At 44.2% G+C, this 26806-nt stretch overlaps 1 protein-coding gene across 2 annotated transcripts in view; it reads left to right on the top strand.

Annotated features, from left to right (window-relative positions):
• Positions 1-26806, top strand: part of TAF2 (TATA-box binding protein associated factor 2) — a 2148555-nt gene that overhangs the window by 1941475 nt on the left and 180274 nt on the right. The window contains exons 24-25 of one of the 2 annotated variants that reach the window (XM_069621552.1): positions 12605-12712; positions 14072-14177. In XM_069621552.1, the coding sequence (XP_069477653.1) occupies positions 12605-12712; positions 14072-14177 (214 nt within the window). Of the gene's footprint in view, positions 1-12604; positions 12761-14071; positions 14178-26806 lie in introns of both variants that reach the window. The other variant, XM_069621551.1, reaches the window with a different exon arrangement.

Below are 26806 nucleotides of genomic sequence, written 5' to 3'. Positions count from 1 at the left end.
TGACTTGCACAAAGCGGCCTAGAATTTATTACCCACAATCCAGACTTTGCTGGAGCTCTGGCTGGCCTGCGTTACAGCTTCTCCCCATCAGGGAGTCCCGGCAGTGTGCCAATACCTCCCCGAAGGGAAAAGCTGTAATGCAGCCCAGTAGCAATTCCAGGACGGTTGGAGGTGATGTCCCCGGTCTTGGACATCCATGCACCATGTGGGTGTACCATCCCCTAAGCACAGCGGGGGGCCTGTCCCACAATTGTTGGTGGCCCTCTCCCCCCTCACCCCAAATGGGTGGCAGGGGCACCTCATGCAGGCCTCCCTGAGCCTCCTACAAATGGCTGCGTGAGGTACACCCCCCCCTCCATTTGGGCAGGGGGGGAGAGGGCCACCAAAGATTTGTGGGACCGGCCCCCCAGTGGGTGGGGCAATAAGGTTTGGGCATCCTGGGGCCAGATTGGCACACCAATGTGCCCCTCTGCGCCAAGGCAAGTTTGGTAAACAAAGAAAAACATTGAAAATGGCAGGCTGCACTTTAAGGGGGGGGGGCTGAGGGGCACCCTAAACGGCCAGGTAATTTTCTTATGTAATGGGGGGTGACCCTCTTCCCCCCACACCAAATGCAGCGGGGGCATCTCATTCAGCCCTCCCTGGGGGCAGATAAGAGGGGGACATCTCATGCAGCCCTCCCTGGGGTCAGATGCCCGTTCCTAGGAGCAGATATCTGCCCCAGGGAGGGCTACAAGGGGTGCCCCCATTTCCCCTTGATGGGAGGGGGGAGGGGACCACCCCCTTTTCCATAAAATAAATCCCTAGTGGCTAGTGGCCCTCCCACTCCCACCCAAATCTCCCTTTTTCTTTTTTTGTTTTTGTTTTCATTTTGCCCCCTTCCCTGGGGGCAGATGATCAGCCTTCTGCCCCCAGGAGGGCCCTAAGGCCCCCAGGGAGGGCTACAAGGGGTGGCCCCCCTTTCCACTTGGTGTGGGAGAGGGAGGACCACCACCCTTTCAGGGGCAAAGAAAATCCCTGGCGTCTAGTGACCCGCCACCCCTGTTGCATTTCCATTTTCATTTTTTGTTTTTCCCCCTTCCCTGGGGGCAGATGATCAGGGTTCAGCACATATGTGCCCCCATGCTTTGGGGACTGGGGGGGAGAGGGCTGCTTACTGTAAGCAGCCCCGACCTCCCTCTGCTTCAAAGACAAATCCCTGGTGTCTAGTGGGCATTGCTGGGTGCGGATCGAGCGCTCGGCTCCCAAACCGCGCCCAGCAATGCTTTCACAAAATGTGTTGTTGGAAAGGGGAGAATCCCCCCTTTCCAACAACACCTCCCTCGATCTCCGGCTTGAAATACAGCCGGAGATCGAGGGGGAGAAAGGTGGAGGCTCACCTTTCATTTTCACTGCAGCAGCCCGAAATGGCTGCCGCAGTGAAAATTACTTTCCCGTCGGCGTGCGTGAAACTGAAGGTAATCCAGCCCCCGGACGGTGAGGGGGGACCTCCCCTCACATAGCCCGGGGGTTGGATTACTGGTTTGAGCGATCCCTGCTTTGCAGGAATCGCTCAGAACAGAGTGCCAAAAAGGATGAGCTATCTCGTCCTTGGCATCTTGGAGGGAATTCCAAGGACGAGACACCTTGTCCTTGGCACTTAAGGGGTTAAAATGTTTAATATATTGTTCTGACATGTCGTATATACAAAACCAGGGTGGCTATATGTATATTCATTTAAAAAAATTAAGTAAAGAAAATGACAAACAACAATTTGTTTGGGGCGACCTCCAAATCCCTGGGTCTGACGGTTCAGTAACAGCAGCACAACCCGCCCAAACCCTGTTTGGAGGCAGGGGATTTTGACCCTTGCCGTCAGGCAAGATTGTATGCAGTAACCTTTGGGTGCACTACAACAACCCTGACCTCCTGGCAATAGGAACCCAACCTTTGGTATAAGTCTGTACTACACAGGTTGATAGTGTGGTCGAGTAGCCAGGCTTATCTCAGGAGGGGTCAGTGTGAGCTGTAGGGGAGTTATACAGAGATTCATAGTGACATGTATCCAAATAAACTCTTACACACGAGGTTTCTTGATTAAACAATTATTCATTTATTTAACAGTCGGTTTGAATAAGCCTTCTTCAGAAGGGAGCAATATAAAGCAACACGCAAATACACTTCAAAAATACACACTCTTAGTTTTCTAAATCAGCAAATATTCATTTGGGATGGCTCACAGACACTACCTAAACCCTCAGGTGACTTCAATAGCTAGGGTGTTGTGGACATTAATATATCACTGTTGCATTTAGAATATACTTGAGGGGAGTGCCAAAGAAAAGAGGTTTCAGAATAAGACTCTCACAATTATTCTTAACCAGGTAGGCACTTTAAAAAAAAAAAAACAATGCAAAGTCAGTTAGCCCTTTCCTGGAAGGAAGGCAAAACACATCAGCAGAGGATCGAAGAGTCATTCAGGGATCCAGGCCAGCCAATGTTAAGTTAGCAAAAGTCAAGGTGAACTGAAGCACTTCTTGCAGGTAAGTAAAAGTCTTGCACAATGTTTTAGAAACCTTTTGTGGGAAAAGTAGAATCAAATCTAGGTTCACAAGCTGTTAGGCCTGTGAGTAGTAGAAGATGTAATCAACTCTACCAGAGCAACCGAAACAAGTCTCAACTGAGATCAAGCAAGGTGGCACAACAAGAGGTAAGTTCTCTTAGACAGTACAGTACCTTTAGGTTGAAGAAAGGTGCAGCAGATGACTTCTGTTCCTGTGCAGCTCTGCAGATCCTGGTGTTCCTGTGCCTCAGTAGTGGGGACAAGTGGGAGGACTTATGGGGACTCCTGCACTGCAATGGGACGGTCACCGACCGCAACTGGCAATCTTCAAACAAGTGGCACTTCAGTGTTTCAACTCCTCGCCTCTACCGCAAATAGCAACACTGCAGTTCCTGGCTGTTGAGATGGGCTTTCCTTGCATCTGGGGTCCAGCACTCTGGTGAGGTGGCTCAGGCTCGGTGAGTCCTGCTTCCTGGGAGTCCGGAGGATCTTCTTGGAGCTCTTGGCCAGCTTAAAAATAACTGGTGTTCCTCTCCCTGGCTATTCTGTTCCAGCAGCGACTGCAGTGGAAATTCAACCAGCTTCGAGAGGATGTCCAGGTCGCTTACTTTGGAGTTGATTGGTCCCATCAACTCAAAGGGAGAAGTCCTTGCGGCTTCTCTGTCGATAAAAATTCGGAACTTCAGCACAGCAGCAGGGATTCACTGCGCAAACCAACGGTCCAGGAGTTGCAGCAGGCATCTCTTCCAAGTTCTTCTTGGGATTCCTTCATCCAGTGGTCGACTCTGCCTTCCAAGCCAAAAAGCCTCGCCTTTTCTGCAGGTTTCCCCCATTCATTCCAGTCTAGCTGTTAGTCACCCAGCAGGGGGGCTGGCCTTGTCGGATAGCCAGCTGGCCACTAACCTAAGAGTGCATTTCTGTCTCCTAGGAGACTAAGCACAGGGAGTTTCAGGCACCTCCCTCGCTTCCTGCCCCCGCCAGACACCCTGGAGCCAGAGGTGGGCTTCACTCGTGAATTCGACCAAAGACAAAGTGAACAAAGGGACCAAGCCTGGTTTGGCAAGCAGAGTAAATCGCAAGAAGGACCTTTCCACAAAGAAATGGTGAAAAAAGAAGACTGGGGCCTTTTTTTTTTTTTACAAAAGTGGCACCACTGGGTACTTTACGGCAGCTGTGAATGCAGCCCATGGTAGTAGCACACCACAGTAGTTAAAAGTAAACCACTGCCACCAGCCATTCATCGAGGAAAGGGTAACATAAAATTGTTACATGAGAAGCTGGACACAGAGGGTACTAAGTAACCCCTGCAGCACCCTATTGTAATATAGTGTGTGCTGGGTCTAGAAAGTTACAAATGTAAGTAAAGTCATTTTCACTTTACTGCTCTTGGAAACGTTAGTTTATCCAAGAGAAGGTATTTAAACCTTTGGGAAAAGTGAAAGACTTCCTTGTACCACTGCACTGAAGGTGCTGTGTGACACAATGTAAAAGATGATGCCTATGGAGTTTGTCACAATCCACAACCAAAAGAAACAAAAACACATCAAATTAAAAGTACAAAGTCAAAAAGTTCTGAAAAAGAGCTGGGTATCTCTAAGGTGGGAGGAATTTAGCACGAAACTGATTCTCCCTAACACCATCCTATGCTCAGAGGGAAGTTCCCTCAGGCAAGCAACAAATACAATGCTGCCCAGCCAGGGGCTCGGCTGGGGTGCTCCAGGAAGAGGCAATAAAGCCTCAACCGTGCCCTTTCATCGTATATCCCCTGTGTGGGGAAGAATGTCTGTGCTTCGCATCAAATGGTATCACACCACGTCCGATGCCTGAGCTCTACAGATTGTTCACCAGGTTTGCCTCCCCATTGCTCAAGGCCTTACATATCACCCCCCCTTCCGCCAGTGCTTGTCTCTGGGCTCTCTCCTTTTGGAAGAGGTCCGGCAGCTTCTGGTGGAGGTCACTATAGAATTGGTGCCCCACTTGGAACGAGGCAAGGGCTGGTACTTGGTCTATTTTCTTGTGCCGAAGAAAGATGAGGGTTTACACCCCATATTGGATCTGCAGCTCTTGAACTTGTATCTGCGCAAAGACACATTCAAGGTGGGACTGGCTGATTAAACTGGATCTCCAAGATTGCTACTTCCATATGCCAATTCACCTCAAACACAGAGTACCTGAGATTCGTAGTTGTCCATTGCCACTACCAGTTAAACGGCCTGCCATTCGGTCTGGCTTGAGCGCTACAGGTCTTCAACAAGGGCTAGCTTGGTGAAGGCATTCTTTTCTTTCCCTACATGGAGTACTGGCTTTTCCGAGATCGCTCCCCAGACCAGGCATCAGCCTATCTGTTACGCGCATACAAGGTTGCACAGCTTAGACTTCTCCATGACCTTTAAGAAGTCTCGGGTTTCGCTGTCCCAATCCCACCGTATTATCGCTGCGGTCTTGGGCACTCAACTGGGCAGGGCCTTCCCACCCGATGCCGAAGTGCAAACATATCAAAGATGGTAAATATCATCCAATAACACAAGAATATTCCTGCCGGCCTCTTACTTGCTGGACCTCATGGCCTACTTCATTCTCGTCATGCCAGAGGCTCAGGCTGCGCATGAGATCGCTCCAGTGGCTTCTCCTTTGTCAGTGGTCTCGGTTTCAGGGCCACACTTCAGTCCTGCTGCGAGAGCTTCTCGGGACCTACTATTGAAGCCCCTATGCGACAACCTGCTGCAAGGAGAGTTAGTAATTTCCAAAACTATCAAAAAGGCCTCTAAACAATAAAATGGTATATAAATATCCATGCGTTGGTCTGCCTACGTGTATGTACACATCATAACTTCACTGAGGCCAGTGGGTTTGCAAAATACTCTTTTGGATTATGGAAAGCTGTGCAGCAGGTGGCTCAATACCTTCCCGAAGGTAAAATGTGCGATGGGTTTTCACAAATGGTGGAAGATAGGAAGGAGGTGGCCAGGCAGTCGCTGCAAATGGGTCTGGCCGTGGCCGACAGCGTCAACCGTTTGATTGAGTTGGTAATTTGTCATTTATTTTATTTGTAAAGCTCAGCCAGGCCCTCGGGCAACCGGGCGCATCTTCTTGAGAACAGTTACCATACATACATGTCGAAAATATTTACAACACAATACAGAAGATATATAGAGAGTTACAGTATCTTACAAGTCAGGTCCAACATGGGAATGGTGTTTCATACATTCTGCAGGAGCAGCCAGGATTTGGTTTTGTTCTTAAAGGTTAGGAAAGAAGGCTCTGTTCTGATAGGAGTAGGCAAGGAGTTCCAAAGCTTAGAGGCTAGGACAGGAAAGCTCACCCCACCAGCTTTTTGGTGTTTGAATCTGGGCATGATAAGGCTTTGTATATGTGGAGATCTGGTGGGTCGCATGGAAGTGTGGAGTATGAGTCGAGAGGCTAGGTAAGGTGGTGCTTTGTTGTCCAAGCATTTGTGGGTCAAGGCTAGAGTTTTCAAAGCGATTCTATGTTTTACTGGGAGCCAACGTAGGTCAGCGCGGGTGTTGGAGATGTGGGAACGCCTGGGGATGTTAAGAGCGGCCCTGATGGCATTGTTCAGGACTATTTGTAATTTTTTGAGGTTAGATTGACTAGTCCCCAGGTAGTGGGAACTGCAGTAGTCGATTTTAGACATGAGTGTTCTTGCTAATGTAATACAATTGTGTGGGTTGAGAAAAGGTCTGCAGGCGGTGATATGTTTGCAGGTGTATGCTGAGGCCGACCTAACTGCATTCGTTTGCCTGTTCAGCGAGATGGTCGAGTCGAGGTAGACACCTAGGATTTTGGTGTCTGCCGATACCTTGATGTCCTTGCCATCGATATTGAACGACTTAAATGCTTGGTCTAATTTGCTGAGACGTTGGGTCGAGCCTAGTAGTAGTAGCCCCATCTTTACGTCGTTAAGGCATAATTCATGTTGTGCCATGTTGTCCAAGCCTGGATGACCAGAAAGACATTGTTCAGTGATTTGGAATCGGCTATGTGATCACCAGTGATGGGAATGAGTATCTGGGTGTCGTCCGCATAGTTGGTGTAGGAGACACCCAGATAGTCAAGCACATCAAAGAGGGGTTTAGTGAACACATTGTAGAGGGTGGGTGATACACAGGACCCTTGAGGGAATGCCGCAATAAATTGGTGAGGGGTCTGCAGATGCTAGCGGCGAGAAGACCCGCATGGATCTGTTACTTAAGAAGGAGTGGATCCATGCATTGGCAGAGTCCGAGAAGTGGGCTGCCGATTTGAGATGTTGGCAGAGTATTTGGTGATTGACCAGATCAAATGCCGCAGAGGTGTCTAGGAGAAGGAATAGCGCTAGCTTCCCATTGTCTTTTAGAATCTCCATTTCGGTTTTCAGGTCGATTAAGGCTGTCTCCGTCCCGCGTTTGGGGCGGAAACCAGATTGTCTTAATCCAAGAAGGTTATTAGATTCAAGATAGTCTTGGATATGCAGGTATGCTGCACGATCAAGGATCTGGAGCAGGAAGGGGACAGTGGTGTTGGGTCTGAAATTAGTAGGTATATTAGGGTCGAGTGATGGATTTTTAAGTAGGGGATTACTCCAGCATCCTTGAGGTTGTCAGGGACAATGCCCGTTTTGAAGGAGGCGTTTATGAAGGCCGTGATGAAAGGGGCTAATTCATGTGAGGCTTCCTTAATGATAGTAGCAGGGCAAGGGTCACCTTGGCAGTTGGAAGGTGTGAGATCTTTTATAATCCCTTCTACCTCCCGAGTGGTAAGAGGGGAGAATACGAATGGTTTGCAGAGTAGGTTGGTTTGGTAGGCATTAGGCGTGGGAACGGTCAGGAGTTGGTCAGACTGTAAAGAGTTTTGTTTGTTTTTAATTTTGGATTGGAGGGGTGCTGACTGTATGTCGGAGCCCCAGGTGCTATCTTTAGTGCAGGAGTCGGGGGGTGTAGCAGGAGTCTCGAGTTCCTTGAGGATTTTGAATAATTCCTTAGTATTAGATTGTGCTGTTAGTATACGGTTATTGTACGAATCTGTTTTGGCCTGAAAGATGGCTTCTTTATAGGTGAGAGTAGCACAGAATAAACTGTCCTTGTGGGCATCAGATGGGGGACTTTTCCACCATGCCTCTGCAATGCCTTTCCCTTTACGCAACACTCTAAGCTGAGGTGTGAACCACGAATTGAGGTGCGCATGCTGTTTAGGACTCCTTAGTTTAAGAGGGGCGATGGAATTTATGGCTGAGAGCACTGTCTGGTTGTAGGGGTCAGCCAGGTTGGTGGGGTCTGAACAGAGGTTGGTGACGTTGTTAAGTGGCGGTGGTAGTCATGAGGAGACAAGCTTATCTCAGGTCATCTGGCTTCTCTCCGAACGTCCAGTATAGGCTAATGGACATGCCTTTCGAGGGAGAATTCATTTTTGGCCAGAAGGCTGATGACTCTTTGGAAAAGTTAAATAGTCAAAATTAGCCACAGAATAGCTGGGCCTAGCTGCACAGCCGGCCAAACCTGCTTTCAGCTTTGCCTCTAGAGCAGAGGCAGAAAAAAGCTACTGGTTCCTTAAAAGTGCACACCTTATTAATCCAAAGTCAAATACTTTGAAAGTGTGTTATAAATGTTACATTGGTTCGGGTTGCTGGGGAGAAAAAGAGACAATAGCACAAGGTCACAAACTAATGAGGAGAAGAAAAGAGTCCTAAAAGTAACAAATGAATTCTGCTTTTGATTTCTAGAAAACATAATTGAAGACTCTGTATATATGATGTTTGTAAGTTCTTTTGCTCCTGAAGAAGGGTGCTAATACCCGAAACGCACAGAGCTTTGTCTGCGTATCGTTTGATTGTGATTAAAAAATGTTCTGTACTTTTGTTGTCTACATATGACAATGTGAAGAATTTATGATTTATCTTATGCATGTGATGATTTAATCATTGACTGGAAACACTAAAAGATATTTGGTGGGGGCGCAAGGGTCTTTACCTTTAGGGCTTCTTTTCTTCTCCTCTCTAGAGACAGCTGCTACTTATTGCAAGAAGGTGGAGCTCCTGCAGGCCAGGCAGGGGCAGAAGCGTTTCTCGCACCCCGGAAAGGGCAGAGGGGCATCTAGAGGCCAGCTAACTGCGGCAGGGGCCACTCCGCCCTCCAAGCTGCTTTGATTTCCCCTCCCACGACTTACCTGTTTGTGGTTGGTTGGCAGAACATTGTCCCCAGTGGTTGGAGATTACCTCCGATGCCTAGGGCCTAGAGCTCGTCCGGTAGGGTTATTGTCTGCCTTTTTTAAGGAAACCTCCAGACAGACCCCCACCACCTCCAATCCGACCGGGACAGGAATAACTGAGAGTTGTTGAAGGTTGCTTTGGAAGATGTACCTCCCGAACAGAGAGGATCAGGTTGGTATTTCCAGTATTTCCTGGTGACCAAGAAGGGAGGAGGTCTATGTCCCATTCTGGACCTCAGTGCCTTGAACAAGTTCCTGAGGAAGGATAAATTCAGAATAGTGACGTTGGAAGAAATTCTCCACTCTCTCGAACTTCAGGACTGACTGGTGTCAATAGATCTACAGGACGCTTATTTCCATGTGCTGATACATCAAAAGCACAGGAAGTTCCTGAGGTTCCACATAGGGGACAAGCACTATCAGTTCTAAGTGCTTCCCTTTGGGTTGACCTCAGCTGCAGGGTCTTCACCAAGCTCATGGCGGTAGATCAGGAGATCCGGGGTCCATTTATTTTCATCCTTGGACGACTTGCTGATCCGAGGGAAGTCAGTGGGACAGGTTTTGTCTCATCTAGGCCAGGTCCCCTCTGCACAGAAACACAAGCAATCCCAGACATGTTTCGCATTGTTGGGCCTCCTCCAGTGAGCTGCAGCTTGTTTCCCTGTGGTGCAGCGAGGAAGGGACCCAAGTCTGGGCATGCCCTCTCTCACATAGGGAGACAAACGAGAAATGTGATCACCTCTGTTTTTGCTTTGTCAACCTGAGTGGGACGGGTATGCCAAGATGTGGGTCTTGTGCCTGCTGGGCCTAGAGACCCAAGCTACTCCTCACTGATGAGGCCCGACATGGCCGAAACATGTTTGGGGATGCTTGTGGTCTCGTGCAGAAGGGATGTGACCTAGCAGTTCGGACTGGACTGCCCCTTTTGGTGTGGGACGAAGTCTGATTTGCATATGGTCTTCCTCCTTCTGTAATGTATTGGAAGTCAAAGAACAATGGTCCGGAGGGTCTCCCAGAGCAATGCCAGAGATTACGATTCATGCTAAACCTTCCAGCCATCACCTCTTTGTTTATGTTGAGTTATCAGAAGACTTCAGCTGTCCTAGTCCATGTTGGTTCTGTTTGCTCTAGACTGGGCCTGGAGTATGTGGTGCTGGCAACTTCTTGACATTCCATCTGCCCTTCCTGGTGCCTTGCACAGTGGGCGGGTCCTCAATCTGAGAATCAGCATCCGGAACCCTTCATGCTTGGCTACTCGGAGGCTGAGGTATAAGGAGTTGGACCTGTCGAATATCATCCTGAACGTGCACCTTTCTGAAAGGCTGGCTATCGAGTATATTTATTCCTGCAAGTGGCGTATGTTCTCTGCATTGTGTCCGGAGAGAGGTCTGCACCTTTTCATTCGTCCAACTACTTCTGTACTGCATTTCCTGCTTTCCCTGGATTGTATGAGCCTGCTGATTGGCACTGTGAAGGACTGAATTAATTTGAAGGAAAAATTAACTTGCTTGTTAATGCTCTTTCAGACGAATGAGTCCTTTCTGCCGCATATTCCCGATTGTCCTCCCAACCTGCCGACCTTAGCAGGTAGCTCATATGTCTCTGTCTGTTCTCCAGTCCCTGAGCTGCTGACTGCTGCAGAAAATGGGGTCAGCTCTATATATACTGACCCCAAAATCAACTCCAGCTTGGGGTAACCATCAGCGCCAGACAGATGCGACGCACTGCATCTCCTGGTGGGCGTTTGTTGTCATCATTTTATTCCTCATTGCCTGATGTTACTGTGCTTTTCGAGATTTTCTGGCAGAAGCCTTAATGGGGAGAAATATTAGTTTATTCTGTAATTATTTTGTCACAGGTGGTAATGGGGAGAAGCTTTTAAAGAAATGGTTTGCCCAAAAATGTTTATTTCAAAAATAGATAGGCAATATAAAAAAAAAACGATTGGCATTTTTTTTTCTTCGAAGTCCCTATGTAAAATTTTGAGCAATTCAAGCTCAAAGATAGCACATGGGGCATCCATTTTGTGTAATGAATGCCCGCCGCTGTGCTCGCTTTGGCTTTTGCAGCACTAATGAAGGAAAAGCCAGCCAGCTGTAGTAAACAAAATCTACCACTGGGTGGCTTTTCCTTCATTGGTGCTGTACGTGGAGTACGGGAACCGGAGACTACAGGCAGAAAAGCTGCAGCTGCATCTCGGTAAGTGCTATTTTTTAATAAAAATAAACACTAGCTGTGTTTTTTTTTCTAAGTGTTCCGGGCTGGAATAAAACCACAGCTTTAAAAACGTTGTATTTATGTTTGCGGTCGCTTTTGAAGCGACCGCAAACATAAATACAACGTTATTGTGTTTGAAAACGCTGCGGTTTTTCTTTCCAAGTTTCTCAGGCTCCTCCGGCTCGGAGGAGCCTGAGAAACACAGAAAGAAAAACCGCAGCGTTTTCAAACACAACCGCTGCCTTGGCTATCACTTTGGGTCTCCGGTGCTCCCCCATGGGAGCACCGGAGACCCAAAGTGAAAGCCAAGGCAGGCAGAAACACAACACGGTTGTGTTTACATGCCGCAGTGTTTCTGCCTTAATCTGATTTCCCATTTGGGGCTCTTGGGCTCCCCACGGGGGGGCCCAAGAGTCCCAAATGGGAAATGCTAAATGCTGCAGTGTTTGTGCCTAAATCTGCTTTCCCATTTGGGGCTCTAGGGCTCCCCGTGGGGAGCCCTAAAGCCCCAAATGGGAAAGCAGATTTAGGCAGAAACACAATGCGGTTGTGTTTGAAAACGCTGCGGTTTTTCTTTCTAAGTTTCTCAGGCTCGGAGGAGCCTGAGAAACTCAGTAAGAAAAAACGCAGCGTTTTCAAACACAACCGCATTGTGTTTCTGCCTGCTGTGGCTATCACTTTGGGTCTCCGGTGCTCCCCCAGGAGAGCACCGGAGACCCAAAGTGAAAGCAAAGGCAGGCAGAAACACAACACGGTTGTGTTTACATGCCGCTGTGTTTCTGTCTAAATCTGCTTTCCCATTTGGGGCTCTAGGGCTCCCCTTGGGGAGCCCTAAAGCCCCAAATGGGAAAGCAGATTTAGGCAGAAACACAACGCGGAGGAGCCTGAGAAACTTAGAAAGAAAAACCGCAGCGTTTTCAAACACAGTAACGTTGTATTTATGTTTGCGGCTGCTTCAAAAGCGACCGCAAACATAAATACAACGTTTTTAAAGCTGCAGTTTTATTTCTAAGTTTTCTGGGCTCCTCCAGCCCAGAAAAGTTAGAAAACAAAACGCAGCTAGTGCTTATTTTTAAAAATAAATAAATAGCACTTACCGAGATGCAGCTGCAGCTTTTCTGCCTGTAGTCTCCGGTCCGCGTCCTCCGAGTCCCGGCACTGATGAAGGAAAAGCCACCCACTGGTAGCTTTTGTTTACTACAGCTGGCTGGCTTTTCCTTCATTAGTGCCGCAAAAGCCAGCACAGGCGGGCAGCCATTTCACAAAATGGATGCCCCCATGTGCTTGCTTTTTCAATTTTTGAGCTTGAATTGCTTAAAATTTTACATAGGGACTTCGAAAGAAAAAAAGACCAATCGTTTTTTTTTTATGTTGCCTATCTATTTTTGAAATAAAAATTTTTGGGCGAACCATTCCTTTAAATATTCTTATGCAAACCTGGTCATTATCTTTTGAGCACTGGGTGCTTTGCTAAACAGTGTATTTGAGTCCTCTAGTTTACAAATACTACTAGTGGTAGGTAAAGTGACTGTTTTATATTGTCCTCTGAAACATGTAGTGTATGCTACCTATGTTTTGAAGAATATGACAACCGTGTAAAATGGACTGTGAGGTGTAATGCATCATTTTTGTTACTTCCAGGATGATGACCCTTTTGGCAAGGACGCTATAATTGGCATGCCTGTTCATCAGCAAGGGGTGAAAAGGAAAGCAGAGTCTCCGCTTGGATCCCCATTGGAGCCTGGTCAGGTAGCAGAGAAAATTGATGGCAACAGTAAAGTCAAACTTAAAATCAGAGTGCGTTTCTTACGTTAGACCTTAGTGTACCTAGCATCATAGTAAAGACTTGTGTTTAGAAATGTAGCTGCTATTTCTGCAGAATCTCTGCAAATTCGATCTTCTGTGGTAAGCTTACTTTGCTTTAATATCTCATGTGATCCATCCAACCACAACGTTTAAGTATTCATGTTTTCCTTCATATTAGTGTCACCATATCATTGCTTTATATGGAAACTTAAAATATTCCTAAAAGATTAGCAACGTTGTTCATTTTCCCTTGGACGATGTGTAATTAATGTAACAGAATCATATACATTGTATTTAAAAAATGCAACCCATATGCACACACAGCAACATACAATGTAGAAATAAAAAATAAATCCTACAACAGATCTATGTTGTATTCTTTGACATTGAGGATTATGACAGCCCGGTCATAAACAACCGCTTATGAAAGATTCCTGGTTAAACCCCTTTAAAGATTTAATTTACCAAAGCATATTTTCCAGATGAAAGAAAATGTGTTCTTTTGTAAGAATAACCATTTCCCCCGTGACAATTCTGTTCCTTAATATTGCTCCTTTTGTGACTCTTAGACCGTCTTTAATAATAATTTGAAAGTCCTGATGTTCTTCCTATGAAATGTTCATTGATAGTGCCACAATTCTTTGTTGAGCACAGGCTAAAGGTTGTTTTAATTTTGCTCAATCAAGACTACATGCATTCTTTCTAGTACATTAACCAAAACCTTTTAGTATGTTTTTATTTTTAAATTGTTTTTTTTTTTTACTTTCTTCAAATATATTTTACTAGTCGATCATTGTTTTCATTTTTCGAACCGCCAATTAATTTATATTCGTTGGCATATTTATTTTTTTACAGTTCATGCCCCAAGCATACGAGACTCTTACACTGGAAGCCTGCCCTTTTTCCAGGCACTTTACATTTTTTGCAGTGTGTTATTTCTTCTGCTGCCCGCAGTTTGAACGTCGTCCATTCTGACCTATTAGACCCAACTTTACTCTCAGTTCTATACACTTGTTTTGCTCCTGCCATTTGTTAAAAAAAATACTTAAAGAAATCAAGGTGCAAGATTATGTATTGCTTATTTAAATACATTTTATAGTGGACATGTTTTTTCTTTTTTTCCCTTCCACAATACATTTGTTTTATCATTGTAAAACAATGAGGTGTCTGATGGGACTTCATTCTTTTGCCATTTTTTTCTGTCCCCTCAAAATAAGTACCTTTCCCATCCAGATTGGAAAAAGGGTCACTTGTTATACTCTTTTTTTTTAAAAGAATGCTGTTTTAAATTGTTTTTCTTAGTTTTCAAACTCTCAAGAAGAAGAGGAGATTGATATGGATACCGTTCACGATAGTCAAGCTTTTATCTACCACCATTTGAATATCCCAGAAAGACCATTGACACCAGGTAAGTGCTCTTATTTGGCCAAGGAGTGTTGCTAGGACATTGAGCCAATATTTAACAGTTCAAACTATTGATATTGTAGTATAGGAAACAGTGAATTAGCAATGCAGTTGTTACTGAATTTCAGATATGGTATTGTATCCCAGGTTCCACTGTTTGGTAAACCCTATAAAAAAGTATTTAGAGAGTTTAGTGGGCAATACAATTTACTCTTACCAGTCTGCATGCTATGTGTTCCATCAAAGCATTTATTGTTTATATTTTTCCATCTCTATCTTGCATTGTTGTTACATTTTCACAGTGCATTATGTTGGTGACTGGGTACTGTGATCAAAAGGTGTTTTTTGGGTTGGGGTGGGTGTATGTGGTAAACCTATGAAGAAATGAGTATGTGCCCATGCCCATATGTCCCCCCAAAAAGTATGTAGTTGACTTATTTTATCTAATACAATCATTGATGAAGTGCAGGAATCTACAGCTATACTGCAGATAAAGCCAGTCCAAAGTTTATTCTTTTTTTAAGAAAGTGAATAAAGACAAAACTTGAAAAAACAAAGCTTCATAAATGCATATGTTCTTTTTCAACGTACCCATAACGGGTTTTAGATGAACACCTCTATTTCCACATGGACACAATGTAGTCATTTATTTATGGATAGTTTAGTTTTATAAATACCTAAAAACAATGTTTTTTGGGAAACTGGCCCCTTTTCAGAGTGAGAGTGACATTGCTTAATTATGTGTCTATTGTTTGTTTTTGCCTTGCCTATAAAATTTTAATTTATTTTCAGTTCTTTTAACATTGTGATGTACCTTCCCATTGTTAAAGCAATCGTGTTGATAGTGAACCTGTATATTGGTTCTCTGAAGATAGGTAATCTGGACAATATTTGGCTTCTTGCTAGGTATTAACCTGTGACTCAATTTCAATGTTAATATGAATGTTAACACGAATATAGCCTCTCAAGAAATTCTTCTTTTTGGCGGCACATGTGATTACAAAGAATGTATCCACCTCAGCTATAATGTCCAATATGGCAGGAATACAACTGACATGCAGGTGAGTAGGGTTCTTTTTGATTAAACGGTAGACAGGAGGAATCCTAATTCTTGACCCTGGGAACTTCATTGATATCCCTAGACACTAACAAAGAGCCAATATGGAGTCTTGGCAAAACATGTAAATAAAACACAGCAACTTTAAGGTAACAGAGAGTGCAAGCTCCCTTCATGCTAAGCGCTGGCAAGTGAAGTCAGTTCTTCTTTCGGATCTGTGTGAGAGGATCACGAAAAACAATGTCCTACTGTTGGTAGTTTTTTCTCTGCTGTGTTTTGACACAGGATTTTTGTCAGATTTCCAAATCATTTGACATCTTCCATCATTTGTATTTGGTGCCATTATAACAGCCACAAAGTGGAGACATGTCCAACTTGTGCCAAGATGTCCCACAGGTGTCTTCAAGGAAGAGAAGGCATCAAGATGAGGATATCGTCCTCTATGAAGGAAAGGGCTCCTACACATTCTGACCCACCTGCAAAAGAAAGCAGTAAAGTTGTCCCCAAGGCCCTTGACACTCCTGGGGGTCTGTCAGATCTTCGCTGCCACAGTTCGACTTTAAGGATGACAACCTGTTCCCCATGGAGGGGTCACTATGTTGAGAGTTTGATTGACATTCAGCCCTTCAGCATTGAGCAGGCCGCTTGATTGCTCAACGTTGGTGTCTTCAGCATTGTCATAATTGACGTTCAAGGTCTTGACGACAAAATGCTTGACGTTGACCAGGGGAAAAATTCTTCTTGTCTGAAAGTGGTTTCAAAGCAAAACGATGTAGGGATTCCAATCACTGGTGAGTTCTTATTTGGTTCCTATACAGAGAACTAGGTCGCTAGACCGAAAACTGAGGCAGGCACTTGTAAACTCTGTCGGCCTGGAACACAAGAGGAAAGAGCATAGATCACCCTTTTGCTACACCTCTAAAAAATACTACCGTCAGAGAGACCAATCCTTGTATGTGCAACAACACTTTTCCCACCAGCTCTACCAGCACAGACGTCATCAGTAGCAGTGGTTTCAGTCACAAAGGAGGAGAGAAGCAACAAGCGCCAGCATCAGCAGAAAAGCCAGGTGCACTCCAGATACTGTGAAGAAGATGGACATTCCCCGCTGAGCATCTAGGAAAGAGGGAACATTGCGGGCCCTGGTGACTGTGGTTGGTGACCTATGTCAGTGCTGCTCTTGGCCTCTGCACGACCCATGCTGACATCACATTGTGCCAGTATATATCAAGGCAGCGCGCCCCATGACTTCAGTTTCTTTTTTCCACTCAATCTGTTCACTTCAGCAACACTTCTACTTTGTGTATTTTCTATGCCTAATCCTGCAAAGGCCCAGAGCTTCAAGCCCTGCATAGACTGCATTTGATGAATGTTGGTTTCCTACCCCCACAAGATCTGTCTTTACTATCAGGGGGAGAGACATGCCATTGTGGACTTTGGGTCATGTCAGTTGATGCATCGAAGGGTCTCCGGGAGCGGGCGGCTGAACTCTACACCTTGTTCCACAAGGAAAAAGACAAGAGATCCTCGTTCAAAGTCTCAGGGCACAAAGCAGCGGTTGGAGGACCAGTTCACAGTGCAAAAAGCAAAGAAAAGAAGTACCACAAGAGGTTTTGTTCACTGAGCAGTTCCTCTCGGTACCACTCTTCTTCCTCATCACTCCAGGGACTCCCCAGACACAGCTCTGCAGCTACTGTTTCCCACCCAAACCTCCACATCAGAGGAATGGGATGCTTATTGGTTGGAGATGTTTGACATCTTCACCAAGGCTCTGGCGGCTACTGGGCTGTCAGGACCCACCCCACTTTGAAAGACAACAGTGATCATGTGAAGGATGTTGATTGAATGCCCAAAGGCTTGGCTGCGATGCTCTAAGGGGTGAAGACCTACCTCTACGCCGACCCGCTTTGTCTTCAGGCATCGAGTAGTCTGCGCCTGATCCTTCTTTTTTGTCGTTGACGATGCTGTACCTTCTCTGGAGCATGCTCTGCTTCCTATGGTGGCATTTATGTTTAAGATGGGAGAAATCTTTGAGGGCGAAGATCCTATTCCTTTTGGGAGGGAACACCTCTGCCCTAGAGAAGTTAGTGACTTCTCGGAGGAGTTCTATCATGGAAAAGGGCTGTTGGAGCTAGCTTCCGAATTGCAGAAGGCCAGTGGTCTGGACACATCTCCAGAGTTGGACATTTTACCAGCATCCTCTTCGGGGAAGTCAGTCTTTAAGTCAAAATCTGGTGCCCAAAATAGTTGGGACACTACACTTGTCAGCGCCTGCCAGGTTTAAAGCTCAGTTCGAACTTTGAGTCATTCTAGATGAAGGTCCACGAAAGGAGACCTTTCTAGCCTTTAACCTGACAGTAGAGGCTCTGGTATTGGAAACCTGGGAAAATCCTGCCTCCGTTCCAAGAGTTGAATAAGTTCCCTGTTAGGCAACTCCCATCCGCTGCACACTTTCTGGCTCTATGTAGCCAAGTAGTTTAGGATAAATAATTCTATGTTCACTCTATTAGTTAAACACAAGTTATTTAGACATTCAGTTTCTATAGTAGGATTTAGACATCACATAGTCTAGTCATTAAATCAAGTAACAAAAAAACTTTCACTAATGTGCTAAAAGACACAATGTGTGGCTTGATGTGTGATTGGTTCAGGATTTATTGTTCCAAATTAAGTTGCCCAATGTGTCTTCTTCAGCGGCTGTATTTACGAAAACCAAACTTTAAATCTTGTAGAAAAATAAATTTAAAGAATATTCTATATTAGGTGAGGGTTACAAACTTATGTAGTTTTTAAAAATGTTCAAAAACATAGGTATTATAACATGAATAGCATAAATTAGACATAGTTTTAACAACATCTAAGTTTGACAAAAAATTGTCATCATATTTAGAAGAAAATGGACCAAATGTTGGAGTTTTAAATTAAAGGTTCGTAGGTGTCAATGTGCTAAAAATAATTCTGTTTCTAGATTCCTAGTATGTTCACTGATGGTGAACTCACTTATATGGCGAGTGGTTTTAAGAACCAAGTGCTTAAATAGTCAATTGTCTTTGCTTACCCTGTTCCTTTTTCTTTAAGAAGTGGGAAGAAGGACATTCTTCCTTCCATGGTTCAATCAGACCAAGGATGTTTATGTTCACTTTTCTTTCAGGAATATCTAGGACATATATTGTAGGGTTAGCCTACCTTTTATAAAAGGGGAGGGACAAGTTCTTAGTCTAGTCTTTAAAAATAGTCCTAGTTGTAAATCTTACTCAAACTAAAAATTATGTTCAAACAAAATGTTTAATACAAAGTTGTCTAATGGTTAATTAGAAATCAGACCAAGGTTAATACATTAAATCCCTACAAGGCAGAGATAGAAAAATAACTAACACTTACTAAATAGTGATTGGCTCTGAGGATAATAAGCCGAAAGTGCTCAATTGTGAAGGACCGTTCAGAACAGGTGTGGTACAGGTGTAGTCTTTCAAGCGCTAAACCACCTAGGTATGGAAAAAACCTGTAGGTTAGAGCTAAAAAGTATGGTTAAAGAAAGTGGGCTTAAAATTCAATAGAGTCCTATAGAGTAACTAAGCTTCCATTAGGATACTTACTAATATCAGTGGTTTTCTCTCCTGGTTGTTGCGTTGTAGTGGCTCAAAGGGCTGGTTGGACACCGAATGGATGTCAGTTCCACAGAAAATGGCCATATTTATTGCGTTTATAGGCGTGATGTCATCATGTTGTGTACGTGAATGACGTCACGCGTGTAAACAATGTCCGAGTATCAGCTTACTTCTATATCTTAATCACTTAAGGGAAAAACCCGGTAGAAAGTGGATGTCCTTGCTAACATTCTATTTTGTGGTAAAAAACTTATTTTCTGTAAGAGTTGTTGCCGCATGGTGTTGAAGTCATCAAGTGACTTATGTTGGTGACGTCACATGTATTAACAGATGTCTAAGTTTTCATATCTACATCTCTTGACAGTATTGTATGACCTTACTGACGTTCTTATGAGAGGGGAAAGGATGCTTATCTTCAAGAGTTATCATCGCATACAGTGTCGCTGTACATACCCGTCAAACTTAGATGTTGTTAAACCTATGTCTAATGTATGTTATTCATGTTATAATATCTATGTTTTAGACAAATTTGAAAAACTACATACGTTTGTAACCCTCAACTAATATAGAAAATTGTTTAAATTTATTTTTCTACCAGATTCAAAGTTTGATTTTCGTAAATACATCCCCTGAAGAAGAGAACCAATCTCGAAACGCGTTGGGCAACTTAATTTGGAACAATTAAATCCTGAACCAATCAAATATCAAGCCACAAGTTGTGTCTTTTTGCACATTAGTGAGCGTTTTTTTGTTACTTGATTTAATGACTAGACTATGCGATGTCAAAATCCTACTATAGAAACTGAATGTCTAAATAACTTGTGTTTAACTAATAGAGTGAACATAGAATTATTTATCCTAAACTACTTGGCGACATAGCCCCAGACAGTGTGCAGGGGACGGGAGTTCCCTAACGGGGAATTTATTCTGTTCTTACGTTGTCCACAACCCATATGCCAGGGTTGTTATCTTTCTCCCCCGCACCTTGATTTAACATTACATCTACATAAACATAATCCCAAACTATTCAAAAAGTTAAGATACCTTTTGGTGTGCATGGAGTTAAATTCACTTTTGTCCGTTCCAAGAGTTGACCAGGACCTGGCAAAGGATCATCATCTGGTGCTTCCAGACACAGCTTTTTTATCTGCCAATACCTCTCCTGAGAGCTTGGTGGTGCCACCTGTGACTTCCAACCTAAGGACGTCCTCATTTCCTTCTTTTCCTGCAGTCAGGGCAAAAAAGAGGTTAGATGCATGGGGAGAAAAGGATTTTGCCCCTAGCAGTGTTATTCTAAATGCTTCCTGTGCCCTGGCTCCATTTTATTTGGTCCCTGGTCAGCTGTGCCAGGAACGGCCAAGCACCTGCTGGATGGGGAAATGAGAGAGAACTTTGATGCCCTGGTGACTGTGTATTATGGGCGATGGCTACGGGCACAGTGGTAAGGAGGCACTCCTGAATGCGGACCTCACAGTTCAACCCGAAATGTGTCGGCAAAACTCCTGGATCTCCCTTTTAATTGGCATAACATTTTTGTGGGCTAAAACCAAAAAATCCTTAAAAGGTTTCCAGTCCTGTAACTCCATGGCTAAGTGCTCGGGTCTGACTTTACAGCAACTTTCGGCTCCCGCTAGCAGAGGTAGAGAGTTTCAACAATTCCACCCACTGCTGCATAAAGATTGACATGAAGCAAGAGGGTCAGGAGACGACTACCACCTTGTTTTCAGCAGAAACACAGGAGGTTGCTTCTCTTCTAGCTTGGCTCCTATATCCAACTCACAACCTAGAAACTCAGTGTGAGAAAACATCCTCAAACACACATAGGTAACAAGAGGTTGACATCACCCTCTGACAGGAGATATTGACATCACCCCTTTTCTAACACACATACAGGCAAGGAGGAATGGCAGCTGTGGTGGATCAGAAAGACGACACAGACTCTGACTGTACATCTCACTGAGGATTTTTATTAATTGAAAGGAATACATGCCTATCCCTCCCTATGATAAGGGTTTCCCCTACCTAACAGAACTAAGGTGCTAGTCAGTCGTCAGTGAGAGTCCAAATCAGAATCGGCCCACTGTCCAAACTAACCTATTCTAACCCTAGCACTATTATAACAACAAAACCAGGAGAATGACTTCCTTCTCCTATAAACTGTTTTTTCACCAAGTTCAGTACAGTATTGTATTCTCAAGTAGTTCTTGGTAACTACTTTTATTAAATCACCCAATTCTGATACTGGGTTCTTCAGGTTTTCAACCTTCTCCTTCACTTGGTTAATTTGTGTTTCTTCTTATTCTCGTCTTGCCTTATTTAATTTGTATTGATCATTTTCCTTTTATAGGGTACCTTTATCCAACACTTGGTTTCACTTTGGGCTTGGACCTTATTCTCTGTTTCAGTCTGCTCCTCCGGTTTTCCCCTTTCACAGTGTTTCCTATTCTGTAATATCTCAGGGTTTTCTCCTTGACCTTTTGGACTGTAAACCATTCAAAAAGGATGTTCATTCCATGTGAATGCTTTATCTCGACTGGGACAAGTATGAGCGTTCCAGTAATGATTCTCTTTCTTTTCATTTAATGCCAATAAATTACTCAACTGGGACGAGCTTGAGCGTTCCAGTAATGATCCTCAATCCCTCTCATGGGTCTCCCGCTTTCCCCGTTACCTGTCATGTTCAGGGATAACGTCACTGGGATTCTCGACTGGTTGGGACCTTCTCTACCACTTGTCAAGTTGGCCTCTCGTAACTCCTGTGGTTTCATATGCGATTTCCGCTGTCTCTTATTTGCCGGTTCATTCCATGTTGAATCAAAGTAAGTGGTATCAGCGTCATTCATTAACCCACTGGTCCACCTCTGCTTGATTGAGGTCATGCCACCGCTTAGCTCTCGCTCGGGATGAGGAGGCCTCGCGTCCACCTGTGCTACTCTCCACTCTTGCGCGCCTGAAGTTAAATTTGTGTTTCTCTTTGGCATAGGACGCCATGCATCTAGTTTTCCTTCAGCATACGTCTGCAAGCAAGTTCCTAACTTGCGGGTTCTCGCTCTACTTTTCTTTCTAACTTCTAGACACTGCATGCCTGAATTTTGTCAGTTTCCTCTTTGGTATAGGATGCCGCACGTCCACCTCTTCTTCAGCATACGTGTGCGGGCAAATGTATAATTTACGGGCACTCTCTCTTCCCAGTCGCCGCCTCTTTGTTTCATAGCGTTGCCAGGGACTTCCACGGCACACTCCATTCTCTTGGTTTATTTTACGATGTGTATTCCTCCACAGACCTTTTTCCTCATCTCAGAACAATGTTGTTTTTCCTTCAAAGGAATAATCGGAGTTTCTTGATGACAATAACATATTTTGGTATGTTCTTCATATATTTCTTCATTAGAGGTTTTTAGAGGTATATTATTGGTATGTTTCTTAAGGAGTTCATTGTAAGAATGGGACTCCTTCTCCCCAAAGGGTGAGTCTCTCCCGGTTATGTTCCGCCTGGACTCTACCCCTAGGGAGGGTTTTGCGGAGCAGGCTCACCTCCCTATCCTCCCAGGGAAAAACTCTCCCTTGGGGAGAAGTGACGGATTCCTGTGATTCGACACACAGCCCATCGGCGGAATATCACTGGTTTAGACAATTGCTATTTTTACTTTTCACACTACTTCCCACAGCATAGTTCATATATTTCAGGCTACATGAGAATGAGGACACAGTGGCTTAAGCTGCACACTTCAGAATAACTCTCTGAGTAACTCACCTTCACCACTCTTTCGATGTTCCACATACAATGCCATCAGTGGTGAGGATGGAATTTCCCCTGATTTCCCAGAACAGCCAATTGGAGAACTTCCTCAACCAAATTGGCCACAACTAAACAGGTAGTTTGAGCTTGATACACGCTCCAACCTTGATTGAATTCTCAGCCAGAGTTTTGATATAGTTCTAGTGGGTATCCATTGATTTTTCCGAAAACCTTTTATTCGAGGCATTTTTTGCTGAAACAATTTTACCTAAAAAGTACAGAAATGTCTATTAAATAAATACATACATATATATATATATATATATATCTAGTGGAGGGTGGTTAAAAACATGGGGAAACACAGGGTTTGGGGGGTGAGCCCCCCAAAGAAATTCAGTATTATTTAGGTAAAATCGTGCTTTAGCTTGGCCCTTCTGTGCACAAACTCAGCATGAACAACCCCTCTATTGTAGAAAAGCCACCATATGCACAATCTTGTACCAATCCCCTTTCTCCATATGGCGCAAAAATGGCTACCCACGTGACCAAATGTGGTACATTGTGTAAAGTCCACAAGATCTTTTGAACCTTAGTCTTCCACAATTTCCCCTCACTAAAGCTGGCATGCAAAGTCTCCTTCAACACAAAATCAACCTATCAACTTGTATGTTGCTTTTTGGGAAGGACGCAGAGGTTTTAATCTGTTGCACACCACAATCCTAAAGAAAGCCGGTTCCTTATAACAGAATTTGATTCCATTATCTGACACTAAGGATTCCGAACACCTCTCCCTCTGAATACTGCACATAGGAACGCAGTGACCCTGGATGTAGAGGGTGGCATCAACAAAACCTCCCTTTGTCTACTTGCTAAAGCAAACCTTCAGAGCAATGGCAGATTACTTCCTGGAAGGGAGGAATTCCACAGACTGTACCAGGTCAATTGCTGCACTCCCCATTAGCAACTCCCCTCCACTGTTGTTGGGACACATACTTTAAAATGTTTCATGGTTCCTGCACATCCCCCACACTCTTGTACAAATCTGCCTATGTTGCGGTCTATGCCTGCCCCGGTATACACACATTTCACCACAGTATTTTTCATCGCAGGTTTTTTCATCAGCGTTTTTATTTCGAAAAAAACTCATTGCTTTTTTTTGGGGGGGGGTTAAAAAATTTAATATATGGTTGTGCGTGTAAGGGAATTTAAAAACAATGGGGCGGTTTGAGGGGGTAATCCCCCCAAAAAAAAAACCAAAAAATTTTTTTCGAGAGAAAAAAACGGCGATGAAAAAACCTGCTATGAAAAATACTGCGGCAAAATAACATAGAACCGCCTGGCCCCCAGTCTCATTCCTGAATAGGCACCTTGTCACTGTCACTCCTTGTGCCTGTGTGTCCCGCATGGCCAATATTCCTAGTTTGACTATAATGCCCAGTGGCCGTAACATCTTTTCTCCATGCATCATTAAACCTCCACCCAGAGAGAACTACTCCTGTTCTGTGAATCATATCTGCAGAACCCTACAGTGCTCAGGCTGTACACGTGTGCAGGTCCATATCCTCCTTTTGTGCTAATATTATTGGGGAACCCCTTTCTTAGGACTCCACCACCCTCTGTAATTCTACCGTCCTTCATATCTTTGAGTAACCATTTGAATTGATCCCTCATGAACATGGCAGAGTTGGACATGCTAGATTTTCTGAAAAGACATCGGAGAACTCTCCTTGCAAGCTTACCCTTCTTTGGTTACTTACAATATCTTTACTTAAGCAGCTGCATTCAGTTGGGCATGGCATGCAGCTTGGTGCCTCTATTCCTGAAGTGGGGCTTCTTTTTGCCATTTGGGCCTTCCTACATGCTGCGCGCATGTCTTAAGCTGAAGTGTGCATTGAAGTAACTTATCACTCCAACATAATAATAATTCCTGCACCACCGAGACATTGATCCTCTTTTGATTACGTCTCCTTGCCTCACTCCTATCTTTACATATCCTATCAAGGTGTCTGCCCTTTGAACACACAGAGAATGTTTTCCTAAAAACAGGACAATGCATTTCCATGTGGCCTAGAAAAATGCAGCTTAAACACTCTTCTCTCCTCCCTAATGCTGCCAACCTCTTATGGGCATTAAGCACACACAAACATTTGCCTTCTACTTCCTGGACAATGTTTGCATAAGTTTATTAGGTGCTGTCCCTGTCCATCTCTTTTTCCCATTGCCTATTTATTTCCTTAGATTTGGCCATGGCAGTGGTTTGGACCCACCATGAGACATCTTGTGGAGAGTATTGAGGTAGATAATCTCTGCAAAAGAAATCGTACCCTAAGCTAGTGGAAATACAATTGCATACTACTTTTGCAGTTAACATGGAATTGTATAGAAGAATGCAATTGGGAGTATTGGTGTGTCTGCTATGAACCAAGAGCTTCAATCTGATTATAGAGGATACAAATATATTGTTTAATCTACATTTATCTCAGTGTGAAATAGTTGCTCCCCACTTGCTGTTTAAAATTTGAGAGAAGTCTCCCTCAACATTTCATAAGATGCTAAGTAATCACTTCAGTTATAAACGTAAGGTGTTGGATATTGGGATGCGGAGTAGAACAGGAGAGTATCCAATCCAGAGTGCGACCATTCTTAAGTGGTGGGGCAAGGACTGTTTATGTGAAACCCAAATCACTGAATGAAGAGAAAATGTCTTTAGCTAGCTTTAGTTAGAAAGATTAGTGATGGAATCTGATCAGCAGTTCACGTGCTGATGTTACAATCACCAAGATGACCATTAGGATATTTTGTAAACACAGCTAGAGAAACATTTATACACTTTTGCCAATGGGATTCCTTAATTTGGTAAACCTTGAGTAAACAATTCTCTTGGCACTTGGTTCCACAAGGGAGTCAGTGGGGCATATTAGTGGGAGATGATTTGCAAGTTTACAGTGAAAGGGGAATCGTTAAGGTGATGCTGATGTCTGACTGTTGTTGGGGATGGTTGGTTATTAGAATCCAAGTCTGGGGTGTTAGGCTCAATGGAATCCAGGTTTTTTCCACTGGTCCCAGGTTCCTCCAAGTCCTATGTTCTGGTCCATTGTTCCATTGTCCATTGTTCCACCCATTTTCAATAATTGCATGTTTGCATTGAGCTTGCAGGTTGAATAGGTAGTATCAGGTATTTGTGATAGTTTATCCCAATTATTATTGGGGCATCTGGTTATGCCCTTTGGTGGATTGTCCAAATGGGGCTGTTAACCTGGGCATACAGTGGTGTCTTGTTGTCAGATTTGTTACATTAGTATTACCAGATGTTTATTTTATCATAGTTTACTGCTAAAATGAGATCCCTGATTATATTTGAAGATGGCTGGGATATCCGCTTCATGTCGGTATTTAGGGATTGGTTTTCAAACTGCAGTGTTTTTTTCTAGTTGCAAGGTGGTGTGTATTGGCAATAGATTAAGCATGACCCATAGATTAAGGATGCCAAAAAAGGTATTCTTGGTTATTTAATCAGTGCCCCAAGTTCTTCTCGGGTGGGGGCTGGTAGGGATTCCAACTGATTTAAGAGGGATGCCTGTTTCAGACTCCCTTCTGATGAAGTATCCTTCCTCTATAAGATTCACAATCTTTTTTTCTCTCTAGCATGTCTGTTTTCGAATAAAATCTTAATTATAGTTTATTTATATAGCGCCTATACACAATGTTTCAAAGCGCTTCACGGCAAGGGAGGGAACAAGGGAAAATACAATGACCATCTAACAAGCCATGAACTACAAGAATGTGAAATGAACTATCGTACTCAGCCTGGCAACATTTCAGATAGTGCAAGAGATAAAACATAGATAGGAAGGAAATGGGAAACACACAGGCGACTACTAGACGTGATGACATTTCTGGTAGAGCCAGAGATTAACAAGAGGTGAGGGAGGGGGGAGGACAAAGGAGGGAGAGGAACATAACAAGCGACTATCGTACAAGGCCTGACAGCATTTCAGATAGTGGGAGATGGGGGGAGGAGTTGAGCTCTGAATGAGGATCCTTACCCAAGGCAAGACATTTACGCCCAGTGATGGCACTTGTGCACCCGAGGCATGTGACTGGAGATGTTTTTAGAGCACAGAACGGTGGTCGAACCAACCATATTTAAACTGAATCAGCCAGCAATCAGTGGGCGGTAGCCTGGCCCCATGTCGGATTCTGACAAACCGGTGAAGTGGATTCTGTTT

This window comes from Ambystoma mexicanum, chromosome 5q, assembly GCF_040938575.1.
Source record: "Ambystoma mexicanum isolate Mex_15411 chromosome 5q, UKY_AmexF1_1, whole genome shotgun sequence".
Lineage (NCBI taxonomy): Eukaryota > Metazoa > Chordata > Amphibia > Caudata > Ambystomatidae > Ambystoma > Ambystoma mexicanum.
The sequence above is the reverse complement of the archived record's forward strand: the minus strand, read 5'-3'. Positions and strand labels throughout refer to the sequence as shown.